The following is a 19,200-nucleotide window of genomic DNA, read 5'->3' as shown; positions in this document are numbered from 1 at the left end:
AAGCTTTCTGCATTGCAGTTTTATTTTAGAGCACTGAAAAAAACTACACATTCGTAAAACATTTTTTATTATATTTGTGTGGTAATAGAATATTGATCGATTAAAGTACGTTAAGGATTTCTTAGACCAAATACGTCAATATATTGTAATTTATTGAAAAAAAGTACAAATTTTGCCAGCAAGTAATTCCACAAAGTGTTGAAAGTCAATCTTAAGAAATAATGTCAAGCAAACATCGTGTTCAATGCCTTGCACCTAGACATGATGACATCGTCTCTCCACAAAAGTAGGATGTGCCATGATGAAACAGTTGTACTGCACATGTGCAGTAATTTTGATAGAAAATCTTTAAATGATGCCAATGTTTTGACTATATCACGTTCAAAACAGTGGATTGAAAAAATATCAAACTATTACATGGTTGACTTTTATTTGCACTTTTGTATATCTTTCATGCCAAAGAATCGATGAATATAAAAATCGACTCATTTTGTGTCATAAATGACTAATTAGTGGGCAAAAGCAGTATGCAAGGAAACAGCCTACAGTATCAAGGTAACATGCTTAGTCATTGTCAGGAGATGGGCTTCACTCGACGTCAAGGTTGATGAGCTGCTGATATCCCGGATGTACTCGCTTTGAGCGCCTCACTTTGACAGCGAGCAGAACTGCAGCGAGGGTGATCACCACAACAGATCCTCCGATTAGGAGGGCCGTTCTTTTTGCAGTAACGTCTGGAAGTAAAGCAAGGGTACAAACGTATAATTTCAAAGATTAGAATGACAAATTAAAACGACTAATCAAATGACTAGCAGAAGCAATACCAATTGAAAAATATTTTTTTTTTACCTCATTATAGATATGTTTCAGCACCATGGACAGGGCTGGCTATCACTGACTTTTCCTTACAACTCGTCCAAATTGATTCCATGGATTCTTTAATAATGATAACTTTATTGCAAGTTCATGCCCGAAGGCTAATTGCAGACAAACAAGTACATGGACATACATGGTAATCAAATATAGTTATCTAGTCTACTGTGAAAGTTCTAAGTTAACTAAGTTTGACTATGGTTGTGGTTGGGTTTGACTTCTTTTATGAAGGCAGTGGAAAATGTAGAGATCCACGTTTTGTATCGTAAGTGGGTTTGTTGATTTTAGTAGTGATATGGATTTTCGTAAGCTATTCAAATAGTGAAAGCTAGGAGAATTAACGGAAGCTGTTTTATATAATTCGTTTCTTTCAGGGTCATAATGTTACATAACATATTTAATTTGTATTGGGTATCATTTAGATGTCAGAAACAGTTTGATATTAACCTTGTCAAGTACTTTTTCGTGTGTTGCCAAGATATATTCATCGGAGCAGCATGAGGTTATAGGTGAACGAAAAAAAGGCACAAAAGATACACTAACCCAGTTGGGAATCAGCATCAAGGATGATGGGGCCGCGGGAGATCACATAGCGGCTCTTCATGCTACCCTGTTCTTCGAGCGCCCTCTTGCGCTGGCGATTGTTCCCTTGGATGCATCCCTGAAAAATAAAAGTTTTGTGAAACCACATATGACCATTTTGTAGAATACACTAAAAATGATCACTTTTTACTCTCCAGCCGCAAGAGCACATCACATAAAAGGTAACCAATCTATTAATTGTTAAGACATATGTTGATTCTAGACAAAGAATAGAACGCACCTGTGCACATCGGGATCCTGTGTCAGCAGCATCGCACACCTCCACCTCACACCGGATGTGAATAGTCGTCACTTCCTGTACGAAGCGGAATGCCTCTAAACTGAACCTCTGTGTGGCCGGATCAGAATTCGTGTATAGTTGTAGGGTGTCGTCTGAGGCACAACTGTAGACAAAACAAGTAGTTTAAGCCGTGTAACTATCTAAAGTGTGCTACTGTTGCCTTTCTGTATGATGCAAGATATGTATTGTAAGGATCAACTGTTCTAAACAGAAAGAAAACTGAAATGTATCTCCATATATGAACTCACCCGTCCTCTATCAGTGGATACTGTAGGGAGGTGTTACGTCCAGATGTAGCCTCGCAGTGCAGGGCGATCACGGACAGCTGCCTGGCGTGGCCCTGCACCTGCAGCTGCAGGTACATTCTCTCACGCAGGTGATAATGTACCGGGTAGTCAGGTGTGCTGTACGGAGCCAGGTAGCTCTGTGTGGGGAACAGGTCCAGCCGGATGGACAGCTGACCGAACCCCTCATCAACAAACTCCAGTCCGCCCGGGATGGGCAGGAACTCGGACAGCACGGCCTCGTCACGCTCGTACTTACAGCTGGGGAGAGAGGATCGGTGTTACTTACTTTACCTGTAACCGGCTTTGCTGCCGTCTTATCTGTTGAATCGCAAGGTAATTGCTACTGAAGCAACTGGTCCAGTCACTGACGAATGGTGATGGATGCTACAATAAACGTTTAAAAAATCTATCCACCTTTTCGTTTCAGTGACTATTACCCCTCGTATCTTATTACTAGATGTCTAATACTAATCTACTTACCCAGAGTGGATGACCACATCAGGATCTCGGGTGATGACGCCATCGTGGGTGAACATGAGGCTGACATTGTTGTAAAAGATGACGTACTTCGTGTCAAAGGTCACCTATATAACATAGGGATTAGCTGTTTGCAACATGGAAACACAAAGAAGTCACGAACTTCTGTGGTTGATTGCCGAAAACACAAATAACAAATACAGCAGCTAAAGCTGGGTGCGGTTTAGTAGAAATGTACATGTAGATAGGGAGAGCTTGATGTATTTGACTGTTGAATAGTCTTCCTATTCCTATATTGCATACATTTTTTACTTCTGTACAAACATAGACCATTACTCTACATACCGTTGTCCCGCACTGATAGAGACCGGTACGCAGGATGTAGTGGGTACCGTTGAAGGTGGCCTTACAGCTCGGGTCCGGGTTCCAATGCAGCCCGCTTGTGATCACGTGAGTCAACTGGTCGGCTGGCAGGGCTAACTCCATGTACTCATTGGTGCAAACTGTGACATCCTCTGTCTCTGAAACACACATGTATAAATAAAACGAACAGTATTCGTAGAAATATCTCAACTGTAACACTGACTCAAAGTTTTGACAAATACAGTGACCATTGCATTTGCACACATCATCAATGGAATTGGTAGTCAGTCAGCCAGCCAGCCAAGAACTACATCACCGAACTAGGATTTCAATGAGTTTATCCATTCTGCGTAAATAAAATATCATCTCTCAAAAGGTAGCATAGGTTGACGCGAACAAGTGATACTTGATATGGAAATTATGTCTGAAGCCTCGTTGCAAAAAAAAATAGTTATAAAATTCGACTGATCAAAAGGGATGGACATTCAACGAGAAATACAGTAATCTGTGCAGCCAAACTTATTCGTGTAATTTTGAGACACGAAGCAGGCACGTTTTATGTGATTGAGTTTGTCATGTAAATTAAAACTGAACTTACCGCTGTGTAGAGGTTTATAAGTGCTTTCAGTAATAACTTTTGTGACTATTGCTGTTGTTTGCGGGAGTGTTGAGTGGTCTGTCGTCACTCCAAAGGCTGCGTCTGCTGTTTGTTGCAATGTTGTTCGAGGACTTTTTGTAGGAGCAACATCTGTAGTATCTTCTTCTGGTGTAGGCTTCGCCGTAATTTGTGCATCCGTTGGTAATGATGCAGTTGGTGGTGCATTTGTAGGAGTTTCTGATGCAAGCGTCGCGGCTGTAGGAAGTTGCGTAGTAGGGGCAACAAAAATGAAATGGTCACAAAAATGCAGGTCAACCCTTGATACCTTTTACAATATTTCCAATTTCTATGATAAAATTCAAATGTTTCCAGCAACATTATGTGTTTGAGTTTGCTTCTTTGTGTGTGCATGTGTGTTGTGTATGTTTGTGTGTGTGTGTGTGTGCGCGTACCCGCGAGCGAGTGTGTAAAACCATCATCAATAAAGTATATCTAGTTGACTTCAAATCATGAAAAATGAAATTCTTAAATACTCACATGCTGTACAATGCGAGGTGAGTGTACAGACGTTAAGGTTCCAATCAAAGAGTGTTCCTGGAGCGCAGTCCTTGTGTACGGGCAGTGGGTTGTTAGGGTCTCCCGTGCACTGGTAGAACTTGGTACAGTCATGTGGGTCTGGGTACATGCCGGCCGGCTTGGTCCCACAGTCTACAACTGAGCCAGCTGTGTTTACAGCAACGTAGGACAAAATGCATGTATAGATAGTATGGTTTCGTACGATATCTTTGCGAGGGACACATATCATTCAATTGATCAATCAATCAGCCAACCAACCAACCAACCAATCAATCAATCAATCAATCAATCAATCAATCAATCAATCAATCAATCAATCAACCGATCAATCAATCAATCAATCAATCAATCAACCAACCAACCAACCAATCGATCAATCAATCAATTAACAAACCAACAAACCAATCATCGAATGAATTAATAAATCAATGAACGAATGTATGCACTCATTGTCTTCAAGAAGATAGTACAAATTAGCTTTCTCATGCTTCTTATGCTTATTTTTCTTAAAAATGTATAATGAATATACATTCTGCATCTAGAGAAAAGTTGCATATTCCTTTCCTTACCAGTACAGCTGACACCGTCGCCGCTGTAGCCTGAGTTACAAGCACAGGTAAAGGTGCCAGGTGTGTTGGTACAGGTTGCATCGGGGCTGCAGCTGTGGGTCCAATCTGTGCATTCATCAATATCTGCAAGCAAAATGTAAATTCTCTTTCTCATTAGATGTACGTCTGAAGATTGTTTATTTATCATCATTGTCAACATCCGAGCGAGAATATTACAAGCCGGTGATGGAATCTTGATATTGTAGACTTTGCAATTTGCCTTGCATGGTGAAACATCGTTGTACATGAAAAGGAAAGTAACATAATCGTTTCCTTACCAGTACACATGACACCGTCGCCGCTGTAGCCTGAGTTACAAGCACAGGTAAAGGTGCCAGGTGTGTTGGTACAGGTTGCATCGGGGCTGCAGTTGTGGGTCCCATCTGCGCATTCATCAATATCTGCAAACAAAATGCAAATTCTCTTTCTCATTAGATCATCCGAGCGAGAATATTACAAACCGGTGATGGAATCTTGATATTGTGAACCATCGTTGTACATGAAAAGGAAAGTCACAGAATCGTTTTCTTACCAGTACACGTGACACCGTCGCCGCTGTAGCCAGGGGTACAAGCACATTTAAAACTGCCAACTGTGTTAGTGCAGGAGGCTTGGGGGCTGCAGTTGTGGCTCCCATCTGCGCATTCATTGTCATCTGCAGGAACAAATTTGAAATCAGTTTTCATATAAGATATCAGACTGAGCTTTAAAAAAAACGGGTATCCCCATCTAACCATGATGCATTGTTTTTCTTGTTTTAATCTATTCATTACTAAATTATATTTACATAAACTATCTTCGCAGGTTACAATGTTCATCAGATAACTGGCCATAAATTGCATAATTAAAAACTCATCCTCGCCGATGCAGGTTAGACCATCGCCACTGTAGCCTGACGTGCAGGTACAGGTAAAACTGCCTGGTGTGTTAGCACAGATAGCGTTGAGGTCACATGTGTGGCTCCCATCCATACATTCATTCTCATCTGCACAACCCAAACTAAATCGTCTTTCTTATAAGATATGAGTTTAAACAGTATATCTAACATGATAACAGATGAGTATAGATATAGTTACCCGTGCATTGATTCCAGGCTTTGCAACCTACGTGATGATTTATTCATCTTGAAAATGTGAAGATATCTTTCAGCAGTAGCAAGACCGTTGTTATAATTGTTACTTACCAGTACAAGTGAAACCGTTGCCGCTGTAACCTGAGTTACAAATACAGTCGAAACTGCCGACTGTGTTGGTACATGAGGCATCAGGGCTGCAGGTATGGCTACCATCTGTGCATTCATCAATATCTGTAGGGAAAAAGTACAAGTTAGCTGTAATATGATACCATTTGAGTTGAAACATTCACGTATCATCGGAACAGATACTGAGTTGATATTGCATCAAGCAAAATCGTAGCAAAAAAAAAAGCATAAGTGTTGAATCATGTTGTATATGATATGTTCTCGATTTCTTTGTCTACGGCCTGCCCGGATAATAGAACCTACCCTGCTTGCTCGTGGCGTCCACATGCCTAACTGTTTTGGAAACAGTGTGTCACGTCACTTTAAAACATCAACAACACAGTAATATTCATGTCAACAAACATGTCAAATCAGGAAATCTATCTAGTCATGAAATTCCTCAAATACATACATGTTGTACAGTGAGATGTTAATGTGCAGACTGCAAGGTTCCAATCAAAGAGCGTTCCAGGCGCACAGGGCATGTGAAAGAGATGAGCATTGCCTGCTAAGCACTGGTAGAACATTGTGCAGTCCTGTGGGTCTGGGTACATACCGGCAGGCATTGTCGAGCAGTCTACTGAGGGGCCTGGCGTTGAGGCAAAACAAGATATCACATATAAATGGCCAGAAAAACAGTATTATCGTATATATCTTGTAAGTCATCAATCACCTCGAGGATAAGTATTAACATTACAACGGATTCAACCAATGTAAAAGCCTATTGTAGTACAAAAGAATCAAAGACAGTATTTGCTGAAAGAAAGTCCCGCTTGCTGGAGAACCGTATTTCTTAAGAATACAGCGAAATATGAATCACAAATCATATCTATGTTTACAAGATTATCATATGAATCATATGAATTCTAACTTATCATTCCCAAAGATAACTAGTCGTTGTATTTACAAGTAGAGGTACATTTGAACGTACCAGTCGGAAGGGAATCGGGTGCTGCTACTTCAGCAATTGTCGTGCTTTTCTCTGTTGCAGCGTCTGCTGTTGATTTTTGCGTCGATTTTGTTGTAGTCGTTGCAGCGATTGTCGGTGTTGTTCTTGTTAAAAAGATGAATTAAAGTAACGTTAATAAAAAAATGATTGTTTTTCGGGGCAAAAATGTAGTATTGTGCTACGCAAAGTCTTTGACATGTCATTTTTTAGTCTTCCAACTTGTAGATTATTGTTGGTGATTGTTGACGTGATGACATGTGTATCAGCTGATAGATGATATCGATTGGTTAAATGATAACTCACGGTACGCAGGTCTCTTTGCAGACGGGGAAGGCCAACTGCTGACACCAGTCACAGTGCGGGAGAGCCTCACATGTGATGCTGTCAGACCTGTCATGCACCCATGTAGGAGAATGGTTTAAATCGTGTGAAATCGCTGTTAATGTCCTTATTGTCAACTTTTAAACACCATATAGGCATGCCTACTACTTGCATTATCAATGTATTATGCTATCTATTGGCATAACGTAATAGCTGCCAAGTAGGATGCAGCATTTGTAACTATGGGAAAAGCTGTTACAAGGAGGTATGAATGTTACATAAGACTGATGCATGGTCTCCTGTTACCATGACGGCACATTGATCACTTTCTTTTCTTTAACCATGACCTCACATTGATCAAAACCGAAGGTTAAAAAATGCCATGCATACATACATGCATGTGGATAACTTACTGTGCGCTGCACATTTCTTCACAGTCCTGCACCGAGGGGTCAGGTTGGTATGGCGGGTGTCCATCTATTTGTCCCATTCCTTGGTTGCTTTGGACACCTCGAGGAGCTTAAATGATAGGGATGGATTCAATAATTCTCCAAACTTAAAACAAAACTGTTTTTGCACATATCAACAAAGTTTTGTTCCGTTCAAAGTCACTCAGGTGAGAAAAATAATCTCCGAACAAAATAATGTATTTACTCACGAGGACAAGGAACGTCTGTCAATACACCCAGGATACCATTTGTACACGACTCATAGTCCCAGGCACATGAGCAGGGGCACTGTAATCAGAAAAAAACATTGATATCGTACATGTATAAATGATAAATGGCTTTGTGGATGATATAGCTATACATGTATATCGTTAAAAAGCATGGTTAATTTCTGAATTAAAATCTAGAAGGCCGTGTGATTTATGGAATATCTATTTTGGTCCAGGGGAATAATCGTCCTGTAGTCTGGGTTTGTTATATCAATATGTAGCCAGCGTGTATTAACGAATCTAGGGCTTACATTTTATATCATTGTGAGGCCGTAATATTATTGGACTTGGGACTATTGCATGATTATATTGTACTTCTTGTACTCCGATGTTGCTATTTTGCCCATTAGAAAATGGCACGCATTACCTGACAAGTTGATTGCGCATTTGTATCGCAAGTCTGGCAAACCTCGTCGCATGAACAGTCCTAGAAAAATACATGACATGGCTTAAGGCAAGTATTTTCTAAGAGATTCGCTAGTACAAATACACTGAGCCATTCCCGCCAAAATATCTATTCAATTTATTTCTAAAACAACAAGAGTTCCACGACCTCATATCTCCATGAACAATTCTATTCATGCAAATGACTTACACATTTGCATAATATATGCTTGGTCATAAACACCTTTATCTAACTTACATGTTGCAATATTGACAGTCCTATAATTTTCCAATTAGATGAATTATCGTGTTTTGCATTAATTATGCAAATTAGGAACTTCATTTGCATAATTGGTATCTGTTGATGTTCCACTTTCCATAAACTACATATGTTACATGTATTTGAGTCTGATAATGGAAAATACTGTAAATATGGATTTTCCTCATTAGCTATGCAAATTAAGTCACAATTAGCATAATTTGCACTTCATTATGTATATCTCTGTCTAAGCTACCTGCTTACTAAGTATCATATTGACAGTCCTATAATTTTCCAATTAGATGAGATATGGTGTTTTGCATTGATTATGCAAATTAGGAATTTATTTGCATAATTGGTATCTGTTGATGACCCACTTTCCATAAACTACATACGCTACACGTATTTGAGTCTGATAATGGAAAACACTGCAAATATAGATTTTCCTCATTAGCTATGCAAATTAAGTCCCAATTAGCATAATTTGCACTTCATTGTGTATATCTCTATCTAAGTTACCTGCATACTAAATATCATGGAAATCCGTTGTTCCTTTGTTCAGTTATTCTCCTTAGAAGATTTTCACAAAAACGCCCCTGTAGTTTCAGAGGAAGCTGCTAGGGGGCCCAAACCTACACCACTTCTTTATTACATCACAAGCTATCTGCCACCCAAAAATCAAGACCACAGCACGTCCAGGTCAAAAGATACAAAAATTGCAGTTCTGCTGCAGTACCAAGGTCACATACCAGGGGGCCCAAAATCGACCTTAAATTTCGGCTTTACAACACCCGCCCACATCCCAAATATCATTGTAATCCATCAAGAGGTTCTTGAGTTATGCTGACTGGAGTGGTGCGGAAACACAAACATACACACATACACACATACACACATACACACACACACACAGACAGACACACCCAAAACAATATCTCCATTTTTCATGGAGATAATAAGGGCCTAATTCAGCTTCTACTGGCCGACTCAAAGTTTAAAGTTAGTGTGTTATACCATGAGATGTTTACAAGTCGTGCTCTACAAGTAAAACTATCATGGCCAGTTCGACAGAAGTTGTTGTTAGTTTTATCATACCTGTCTCTGGCTATCATCACAATTGTTGGTCTGACGGTTGTGCAGAACCAACAAAAACGTGTTGGTGTTGTTAACTGGGTACATGGAGAACTGGGTACACGGTGGGCCGGATGTGACGTCCAGACCAGTGAATCCGGAAGTGTCGTAGAACAGCTGAGAATTGTGGGTAACATAGCTGTTGCACCATCCCGACTGTAGAATGAAAAATAACGTGATTTCATGAATAATCTTCTCTAAAGCTTTCACAAGAGCCTAATATTTATGAAATGATAAATAACAACGGGTTGGTTGCACTAGATCGTGTTAGAGACAATGACTGTTGCTTGATGGACCTATCAAATAACTTCAGACTAACTTCCGATGCTCCTATATCGTGGATGCATTAATACAAAATCTTTAATACCATCAGGAACTCTCCACTGGCGACCAGTTCTTTGGCCAGCCAAGGGAACCTGTTCGTCAGGTGATCGTGCTCAATGTTAGGTGATGTCGGCAGCTCCATGAAGTACCTGTTATGAAGTGTATTAGGTTGAATAGCAAATTAGTGGAACTAATGTAACTCGTTAGAAGCAACTGCCGCATTTGAAATTGTTTGAATGGTTATACGACTCATGCAAAAGTTCATTCAAAGATATGTACTGATGCCATACTGTGTAGTGTAAGATTCCCGACCATCTTTAGATTCAATACACAGCTGCAGATCATGAAGTTATTGGCATTTACATGATAGTGAAGTGATGATTTGACAGTAAAACAGACAAATTAATCCTTCCCAATATGTTGCATTAGTCTGGTTAAACGCCTATGAGACACATGGACATTTGACAAACCTATAATGCCATCAACAGATGTATTTATGTATGATAGAAATGCAAAACGTACCCGCTGTCGTCAAGTAGGAAGCATTCAAACTCCGCCGATGATAAGCATTCAGGCGCCTGCAAGGATTTTCAGGAATTCTAAAATAATTACATATTGTTGCACAACTGGAGCACGCCGTACTCTGATTAATGCAGTTGTATGTTTTATTTTGTGTTGGTTGTGTTAACTTAAAAGCTTTTGGTCATCACAGATACGTTGACAACTTAGCATGATTCATATAATAATTGAATTATTTCTCACCTCCGAGTATAGCAGGGAACTGTACTGCCTCTCCGTGATGTCAGCTGCGATGACGCCTAGAATCTCTTGAGTACTGCAGAGAAGACATCGATATGGTATGATGCAAATTAATTCAACGATTAACTTATGCCATATTTGTGGGTGAAACTAATTGCTGTTGTATTTACTTTTGGCAAATGATTATCAAAAGTCGTAATGCATAAGAGAAGACCAAATTGATAGAATTACCTAGTATGAGCGATGACTCTGCTGATGGTGACCATGCTGCCGCCTCCGAACGGACTGGGAACCGGACGCGAGAAGGTGTAGTCTTGGGGTCTGCTCAGGGCACGCATATACCTATAGAAAATTATAAATTCGGCACCATCATATCAAAGTAGATAAATAATATCGTCACCAGGTAGGTCATTATGATCACCCTACTGACGTATGCCAGACAGTCTAGTCAGCAATAACAACTTCATATCTCACCACGTCTGTCGGGTTGGGTCGTACCGCCTGTCCACTGTGATTCCAGGATAAATTCGGAACATTCCGTTTCTAGTCCCCACGTATCTGTTGACAGATCACGAGAATAAAACATTAACATTGAGAAATTTCTGAGTTGTGTTGTTTTTTTACTTAACAGACGTAGCCTCTTGTGTGTGGTTCTATGTTGCTAATAGGAGACATTGAGTAAATAATTAAAGGTCAGATATCTAAAAGTGTCATTACCTCCATACAGAGTCTGCACCATACTCCCTCCAGTACTGTCCGATTGCAGAAGTCAGGACCACATCTGTTCGGACGCCATCTACTAGCCCTGAAACAACATTGATGAATGTTGTTGCGTTAACTATTCAAAGGTTTAAAGTGTTTTATTCACTTGGTAAGTTCAACAACATAATAGCCAACTCGCTTTTAATGCATTATAAATCCCATCTGACAGCTAATAAGAAGTTAATACTATTTGAAATGTCACAGAATGACGATAAATGTTTGAATACCAATAAACTGGTTTCATCTTCCGCATTACCTGGGTTGGTAACAGAGCCTGTTACGTCATTGAGAAATTGTTCGATGTTCGCAACGTCGTCGGACGTCTCAACGCTGCTCAGGTAACCGATAGGGTCAGAGTAGGCTTTTGGTGGGAACTGAAGGGATAACCGGTATAGTAGTGACAAGAAGACTATTATTAATGCAACAAGTGATCATATGTTGATGGTCCATTATTTAAAATGTAAACAAATGCATATTATACCGTTATGAGAGATAATTAGTTCCACACCTTCAGTGTACTTATAGGATGGTGCCTATTTCCATTTCCAATGGAATACACAGTTACCACCATAATCTGATAGTTTAATCTTCTCAGTACTATAACCTTTGTGGACTTGGTCGTCTACTCTGTCGTTATAGGAACCGACACCGTTCGCACAATGTCGGGGCATTAACCCTAAATCAATCCATTGTTATACCATTAAAGTAGATCCGTCAAGAGTGGCGTAGTTGTCGTACAGTCTGCAGACTCCCGTGGTCGTGTTCAGTAGGTCCAGTCGGTGGTACAGCGAGTCGGTGTCGATTGTTGGATTCACCTAGGGAGGATTAAACTGGCATGATGACCATGTTTTGATGATTATGTAAAACTTGAAAACTTTGATCTTTTGCTATAGAAAATAATGATGAGAGGTGCATAAACCATTGTGATAAGTTAATATTCCCTTGACCAAAGGGCTTTTACCAAATACATCACCATTGCATCGATTGCTCTCACGATCACATAACAGATTCATACATATGTTATTGTTTGGTCAATGGAATGTACAGTTTTTAATCATATGTAAATGCATGCATCGAATCGGTAAGTTGATACTAGAGGACCTTACCGATGTAGGAACAGCGATGATGCTGTCCTCTTCAAACAGGCAGAGAACCACGCTGTACTTGGTGTCAGGAATGGGTTCGTAGTAGAAGGTTGCCTTCTTTTCTACAGTGATGACGGCGTCCAACTTGGCGTTTCCCCGAGGAATAGGAACTTTCACCTATAGGGTTAAAAAACGATCCGTTTTTTTTAAAACATTGCGATTGAATACTTAATTTACTTAATGATAAAAATCATCAGAGTTTTTGAACACAAAATGATCGTCCTCATGTACACAGAGGATTTAACATATATGTATATATGTTTCAATTAGTGTTTGCTGAAATAAGGTTGTACCGCTTCTAAACTTTCATACTAGTTTGAAGGTTTGCTGTTTGCTTCTTACATTATTCAAATAAGTCATAGATGCACACAAACACACACACACACACACACACACACACACACACACATACACACACACACATATATATATATATTATATATATTACAAGCCGTTTGAAAATTTGTCATGTACATATTAAGTCAAGAAAATAGTGTCAATCAATTACATTGTCACGGGAGCAGCTGCCACCCTCCCCATTCAAGATCTTAGTGACCTCATCATCAGTAAGAGCGCCTTTCATCGCATCCAGGTGGAGAAATGTCGGGTCTGACGGCCACTCCATGGGTTTAGGCAGGTCTCGATGAACAAGGACACGGCCGTCTGTGGAAAGGAAAGAGCTATGATATATGTTCTCTCTCTTCATAACGAAGTGCCGATATTGAATGTGTTGAATCGCCAAAAAAGGTGCTCAAGCAACTGGATAAAATGTTCAAAATGTCAAATTTTCAAACTTTTGTCCAGTTGCTTGAGTAACTATTTTTGGCGTATCTTACTACCCGGATGCCTGACCTTCATCAACGTAATGTGTTGAATCAATCATATGCATCTGACACATACATTTTTGGTGAGACACGTTTTGGTTTGTATGTCATAGAATGAGCTGATAAAATCTCACCCTCTCGGTCAACAAGAAAGGCGTGGGAGTAACTGCCGAGGTTAAAGTTGACGATCTCATTAAACACGACGTCCACGGAGATGTCAACCGCTGTTACACCGAAGAACACATCATCCGCATCCACGGTGCGAATAGCAGCGGTTATCGTTAACCCTGAAGAGAAAAAAATACACAATTAAGAGCTTAACATGGGGCATCGAACTTAATTTGTATTCAGAAATGTAATCTTTTTTTCCTTGCCCTTCAGTTTAATTACCGTATGTTTAAGTTAAGATTGATTTTCTTGAGACTTTGGTAAAGGTAGCAGGTTGCACTAACCAAGATGGTCGTCTTTCGTCGGAACAGAAAACGTCGGCTCTGGCTCCGACTGAAAGAAGTCATAGTAGCTGCCCATCATCGTCATCAGCCTGTCTCCCTCGCCGTCTCCTATAGGTTTGATCATACTAAACGTTATATGATACACGTGTTGGATGTTACGTTTTAACAGTCGAATTTGGTACTTATTTTGCATTAAACAGTCAAATTCCCTAGCAGCTGCAATAAAAAAAGATGTTCACTTTTAAAGTGAATGAGTGACCCGAACTACCTTCGGGAGGCTCTAGATAGTTAATAGAAAATATTCCTCATAGAAACACAAACTAGTACAGATGTAGTTTTTAGCTTGAATATCCTTTGCTAGATGTCTTTGTCATCATTACCAATTAATTTCATTGTTAATTTTGTTTGTTAAGATACCCACCTACGCTCTCAGTTCTCCCGGGTGGACCAACTCCCTGTGGATCTCTATTCGAGTCGGAGCACGGGCCATAAGTGTACTGCCTGCAGTTTTCATTCTATAAAAAAACGCGAATGACACAAATACTGTCTCTGAGAACCTTAAACCTTCATAACTGATCATGAGACCGCTAGAATTTAAATGGTAAAATATGATGGATTACAGACACTACATGGCAATTTCAATTAACACGCTTTATGCAATTAAAAAACTCTAAGAATCTCGTTATTTCTAGTCAAAAACTAGCCACTTACTAGAAATCATAATGACCCATTCAAAGGCATAAAATACGCCGTCAAATCACAAAACCACAAACGGGAAAATAAAACATTTCTTCAATTCCAGCATAGCAACAAGCACATCATCTCAGCATTGCATGTATGTGTTTTAATTGGAGAAAACAATACATCCATAGTTACGAGAACATTCTTCGAACAGTGACTAGAAAATGGTAGCGAAAATAACAATACATCCATAATAGCAAAAAAATGGTAGCGAAAATAACAATACATCCATAATAGAATATATTACCGTCCATGACACAGCATTCTGAATCTGTATATTGTTCTGATCTGCAATGGTAGCGAGGAAGTCCAAGGCAGGTATGCCACTTTTATTGGGGTCACTCGATGAAATTGCCGCGAAAAGACCATCAAAGAACCTTTTTGACGATCTTGAGCTCCTACATGGGTCATTGGGATCCTGGCACCAGCCACTCACGGCAGTTTGGAGACTGTCGCCTAGGCCGTAAGTGAAAATGTGCACTTTCCGGCTCTGTATAATACATATAATAGGGGAAATGCATATGAATTACAATACTATAGCACTGTGGCTCGATGTCAAGAGGCCATAGTGATCAGCTGGATGCAGTTCAGTCCCCTAAAAACAAACCCCGGTTAAGGACACTCATCGTCGCCTTATGTCCAAAACGGGATGGAAAAATAAGTAACAGTAATCTGGTTTGGTGCAAATATAGCGTACTGTTTATTCATTGATATTAGAAGTATTGCAAGATTGATGATGTATTTAAATATCATAATCTAGATGCCGACAGGCTAAGACTTCAGAAAGTTTATAAACAATAACAGAAATAAGTGGTCATAAAAGGACAATGATCTAAATGCCCAGCTCTTCGTGTGTGACTTAGCCCTTCTGTCATGCTTTCAATTTGGTTGTTAAGTTCCCAGAAATGGATTTTCAGCTGACGTCTTTAAGTAACGCGCTTTTTATTAATGAATTGTGCCAAATCAATGAAAGAAATCCGTTATGTAATGTTAGAATGTGGCATTTCCTTTTTTTAGTTACTCATGTTTTACAAGTTGTATCCTCCAGACCACGTTTGGTCATTTCTGCATTTAGCCCATCTGGGCAGGAATATGCAATAAAGACTATTATTATGTAATCTTCGTATCGGATGTTTGTTAATATCTTCTCAGTGACATTGAATTGCCCTAGCTTGTGTTGTCTGTGTACGCACCATACGATTCTGGCCTTCAGTAATCTGGTCCAGAACATCCTGCGGATCTGTCGGCTCTCCGTCTGTTAGGAAGATGATGACGTTATGGCTGTCATAGAACTGTTCCTGTAGGGATGAAATAAATGTGGATAATTGGTTACGATTCCATTGCGTCAAGTAGGTAGGAAAGGACAACGGTGCTGGAACGAATTTTATTGCAAGTATCTTTATTTTATCTTAAGGACACCTTACAGGCATATTGCCATCTATTAGAGACTTTTGCATTTTTATTGGCATTGTCCCCTTTAAGGGTAAAAGAAAATTTATTCAGAAGAACTGAGAGCCTCATAATCTTTCATGCTTTTTTTATAAATTGTTTAGTTAGGTTTTGACAAAGCAAATCGCAGAAAATTTATAAAATGCACAAATTTAACATTTTATCCCAGATACCATCACTAGGTAAAATTGAACTGCCAAAGCTAAAATCAAAGCACTGATAAGACATTTGTTATTTCTAAGGTAACAAAATGTTACAGCGTTTCCGGAAAAAAAAATAAGGACGGCGACGGCACGGCTTCAAAAGTCTCAATGGAACTTGCTGGGAGATAAGGACATTCACTCACCGGTTTATCTTGTTTGGCTTTGTGAAAGATGTCGAAGGCTAATTGGAATCCTTTGGCGTAGTTCGTGAACACTGAAAATATGAAGTAAGCACGCAATATAATGAAACTATAAATATATACATATATATACTTCAGAGTACAACAGCAGGTAACCTAAAGTAACGTAGCGCTACCAATAATTTGCCGATTTATTCAAAACGTCATTTACCTTAAAGCCAAATGTTAAGAAGCAAATGTTTAACCCATGAGAAGAAATATCAGCTATTATAAAATATTTACAATGTATGGTCTGTAACTTGCTCTGCCTGTTTAACGCCTTGTGAGCATGCATTTTTATTGAGGTCTATGATAAAGATCTGTGCTTGGGTTACCATTATCATGCAGTGTTTTTACTACTTTACTTCAAGAGCGTAAATCAGGAAAAATGCTAGAGTTTTAAACCTCAAATCACCATAGATAGCTTAGACAGTTATACTATATATCCTCCGACTAATTTTCAGTCACTCATTCGATAATCATTTTCTACCAGATTATATAGGCTCAAAGACAGAAAAGACTCACAAATAGGATGAAGGTTGTTGATGAAGTCCCGCATGATGTTGATGTTGCCTGGGTTAGCTTCTCCCAGACTGTCTCCAAGACAGCCTACTGGTGTTTCGGCGTTGTCACTGAATGACACCACCCCTGCCTGATGAACATGAATTAGTTTATGTCTCTATTGATCAGTGCGTTTTATCATTAAAAAAGCAATTTCAGGGGCAATATAACATATTATCCGCCATGTTTGATTTTCATATTTGACGTCTTCAAACTTAAATCTTAAAGCATTAAAATTATATCAGGATATTCAATATGTAATTGAAGCAATAAAAGAAGTGTAATTTGACAGGAAAAAAATGATTAACAAATTAAGTGAAGTATACTTAATTGAAACTTGTTACGTTTGCAGGACAACCTTAAAACTGTGAGTCATTGGAAAAGCTACCAAGTCTGACATCAAACGGTACATGCACTTAGCTGTACCCCAGTATATTCTTAGGATTAATGTGTCATTAAAAAATGACAACTTTCTGGCAACTAGCGATGGAGCACTGTGAGTTCTAGAGCATGAAAAAAAGCCATACCCTTAACTTCTCAGTCCAAATTTAGTAATGTCTTACTTATTCAGGTACTCAAAGTATTTTCCACAGACTCACCCAGTCCCTAGCTGTGAGAGTATCGAGGACTGTCAATGCTGCCTGTTTAGCCAAGTTGATCCGATTTGCGGTATTCATAGACAAACTGACATCTATGACGATGACCACGTTCTTCTTTTTGGGCGACGCCGCGCTGACGTACCAGTTTCTAAATTATAATCAAATTTAATCAAATGTATGATTTCTCTAATAAGCGACGGTTTTCGGCACCTAACTAAAACAAACGGAAACCTTTAAGCAGTGGTTTAAAAACATTGGGGTAATAGTATAGAACAGACAAATATCTAATAGTATATTATATCTTACCTGAATATGTGAGCACTCCCATCACATGACCTGTCGTTCTTGGGAAACTGGTGATACTCGCCCTGCTTGGCGCCATAGTACTGCGAGGTCACCCCGGACATGTCGTACGCGTGTATGTTGGACTTCATGGTGTCGTAGACAGGAGACCGGACTGTATTTGGTGCACTGTTAACTGGGGAAAATTGACAGATCACAAGATTTATTGGTGACAGCTTCACTTATAAAAGGAGCTTCATGGAATACTAAATGCACATGCGCAGCCATTAACCGTTAAGCTGCCAGAGTTTCAGCCCAGTAAAAATCGTAAATGTTTGATCCCTGACCTATCTCACGAAACTCGAGAAATAGACGGCGGCCCTAACTCCTCTAACTTCCGCGCGCAGCACACAGGGCATGTTTTTGTATCCATGATATAATCGGGCTTGGCAGCTTTAGGGTTCAACTATACAATTTTATTTCTCACACTTGCACAATTTTTCAATGCAAAATGTTTCCTCGCCTTGCCATACCTGCAGTAAACGTAGCACAGCTGTCGTTGACGATCTGCTGCAGGAACTTTGGGTCGTACTCCAGCTGGCCGAGGTTGTCGCAGCAGTCAGAAGCAGGAGCGCCCCCTGTCGGACCCTGTGCATGGGAGGCTTCTATCTCAGCCTTGTTCCTGTGCAGGATGTCCCGGCACATCTTCAGCCGGTCTCCTGCTGCCTGGGTCAGCAGATGTAACTGGCTCTCGCCGTCGATCTACAAAGTTAAGATATGAATGATGATATGAATAGAGATATCTAACTCCTTCTAAACCGGACAAAATATAAGGCATTTTGAAATTTTAAATACATTTTTAAATGAGAAAACTTCATCGCTCTTTTTCATGCTAATAAGGCTTTCTGTGTTCTTCGGAATTGCAAATGTGCTAACTGTATCATTCAAATGATGAACACGTTGGCTAAATTTCGGGTTACAAAATTGAGGGCCTATTTCTTCTATATCTACGCAACTTGCTATACTCGCATTTGATTAAACAAATGCTGTGTCGCCAAGGTCTAAAATTACCCGCGATAATTGTGACTGTAAATAACGTAGAGTTAATGGCAACACAGCAACGTCAGTGCAATGCCCTTTGGTCAGGTACAGTAGGTAAAAATGCCCAAGTGATTTACGGTGTATAGGGCGTCGCATGTCTCCGTTTCTTTCGCCCTTGGCCTTGCAGTGGCGTGCAAGCATTGCAGCAGGCA

At 39.7% G+C, this 19,200-nt stretch overlaps 1 protein-coding gene and 1 long non-coding RNA gene across 2 annotated transcripts; both read right to left on the bottom strand.

Moving 5' to 3' along the window:
• Positions 1-3: 3 nt before the first annotated feature.
• LOC136434881 (uromodulin-like) lies at positions 4-10,133 on the bottom strand. The gene is made up of 16 exons (XM_066427973.1): positions 10,035-10,133; positions 9,632-9,823; positions 8,261-8,320; positions 7,834-7,912; positions 5,849-5,971; positions 5,198-5,320; positions 4,944-5,066; positions 4,627-4,749; positions 4,019-4,204; positions 3,482-3,736; positions 2,866-3,041; positions 2,524-2,627; positions 2,005-2,301; positions 1,697-1,859; positions 1,417-1,534; positions 4-734 (listed from the first exon to the last, which is right to left on the bottom strand). The coding sequence occupies exons 1-16, from the start codon at positions 10,131-10,133 to the stop codon at positions 589-591; spliced, it is 2,367 nt and encodes a 788-aa protein (XP_066284070.1). The 3' UTR covers positions 4-588.
• Positions 10,134-17,036: 6,903 nt separating this feature from the next.
• Positions 17,037-18,075, bottom strand: LOC136434291 (uncharacterized). Its single transcript, XR_010755729.1, has 3 exons — positions 17,972-18,075; positions 17,666-17,813; positions 17,037-17,157 (listed from the first exon to the last, which is right to left on the bottom strand). It is a non-coding gene; the product is annotated as an uncharacterized lncRNA (long non-coding RNA).
• Between the last annotated feature and the right edge of the window lie 1,125 nt (positions 18,076-19,200).

This window comes from Branchiostoma lanceolatum, chromosome 5 (assembly GCF_035083965.1).
Source record: "Branchiostoma lanceolatum isolate klBraLanc5 chromosome 5, klBraLanc5.hap2, whole genome shotgun sequence".
NCBI lineage: Eukaryota > Metazoa > Chordata > Leptocardii > Amphioxiformes > Branchiostomatidae > Branchiostoma > Branchiostoma lanceolatum.
The sequence above is the reverse complement of the archived record's forward strand: the minus strand, read 5'-3'. Positions and strand labels throughout refer to the sequence as shown.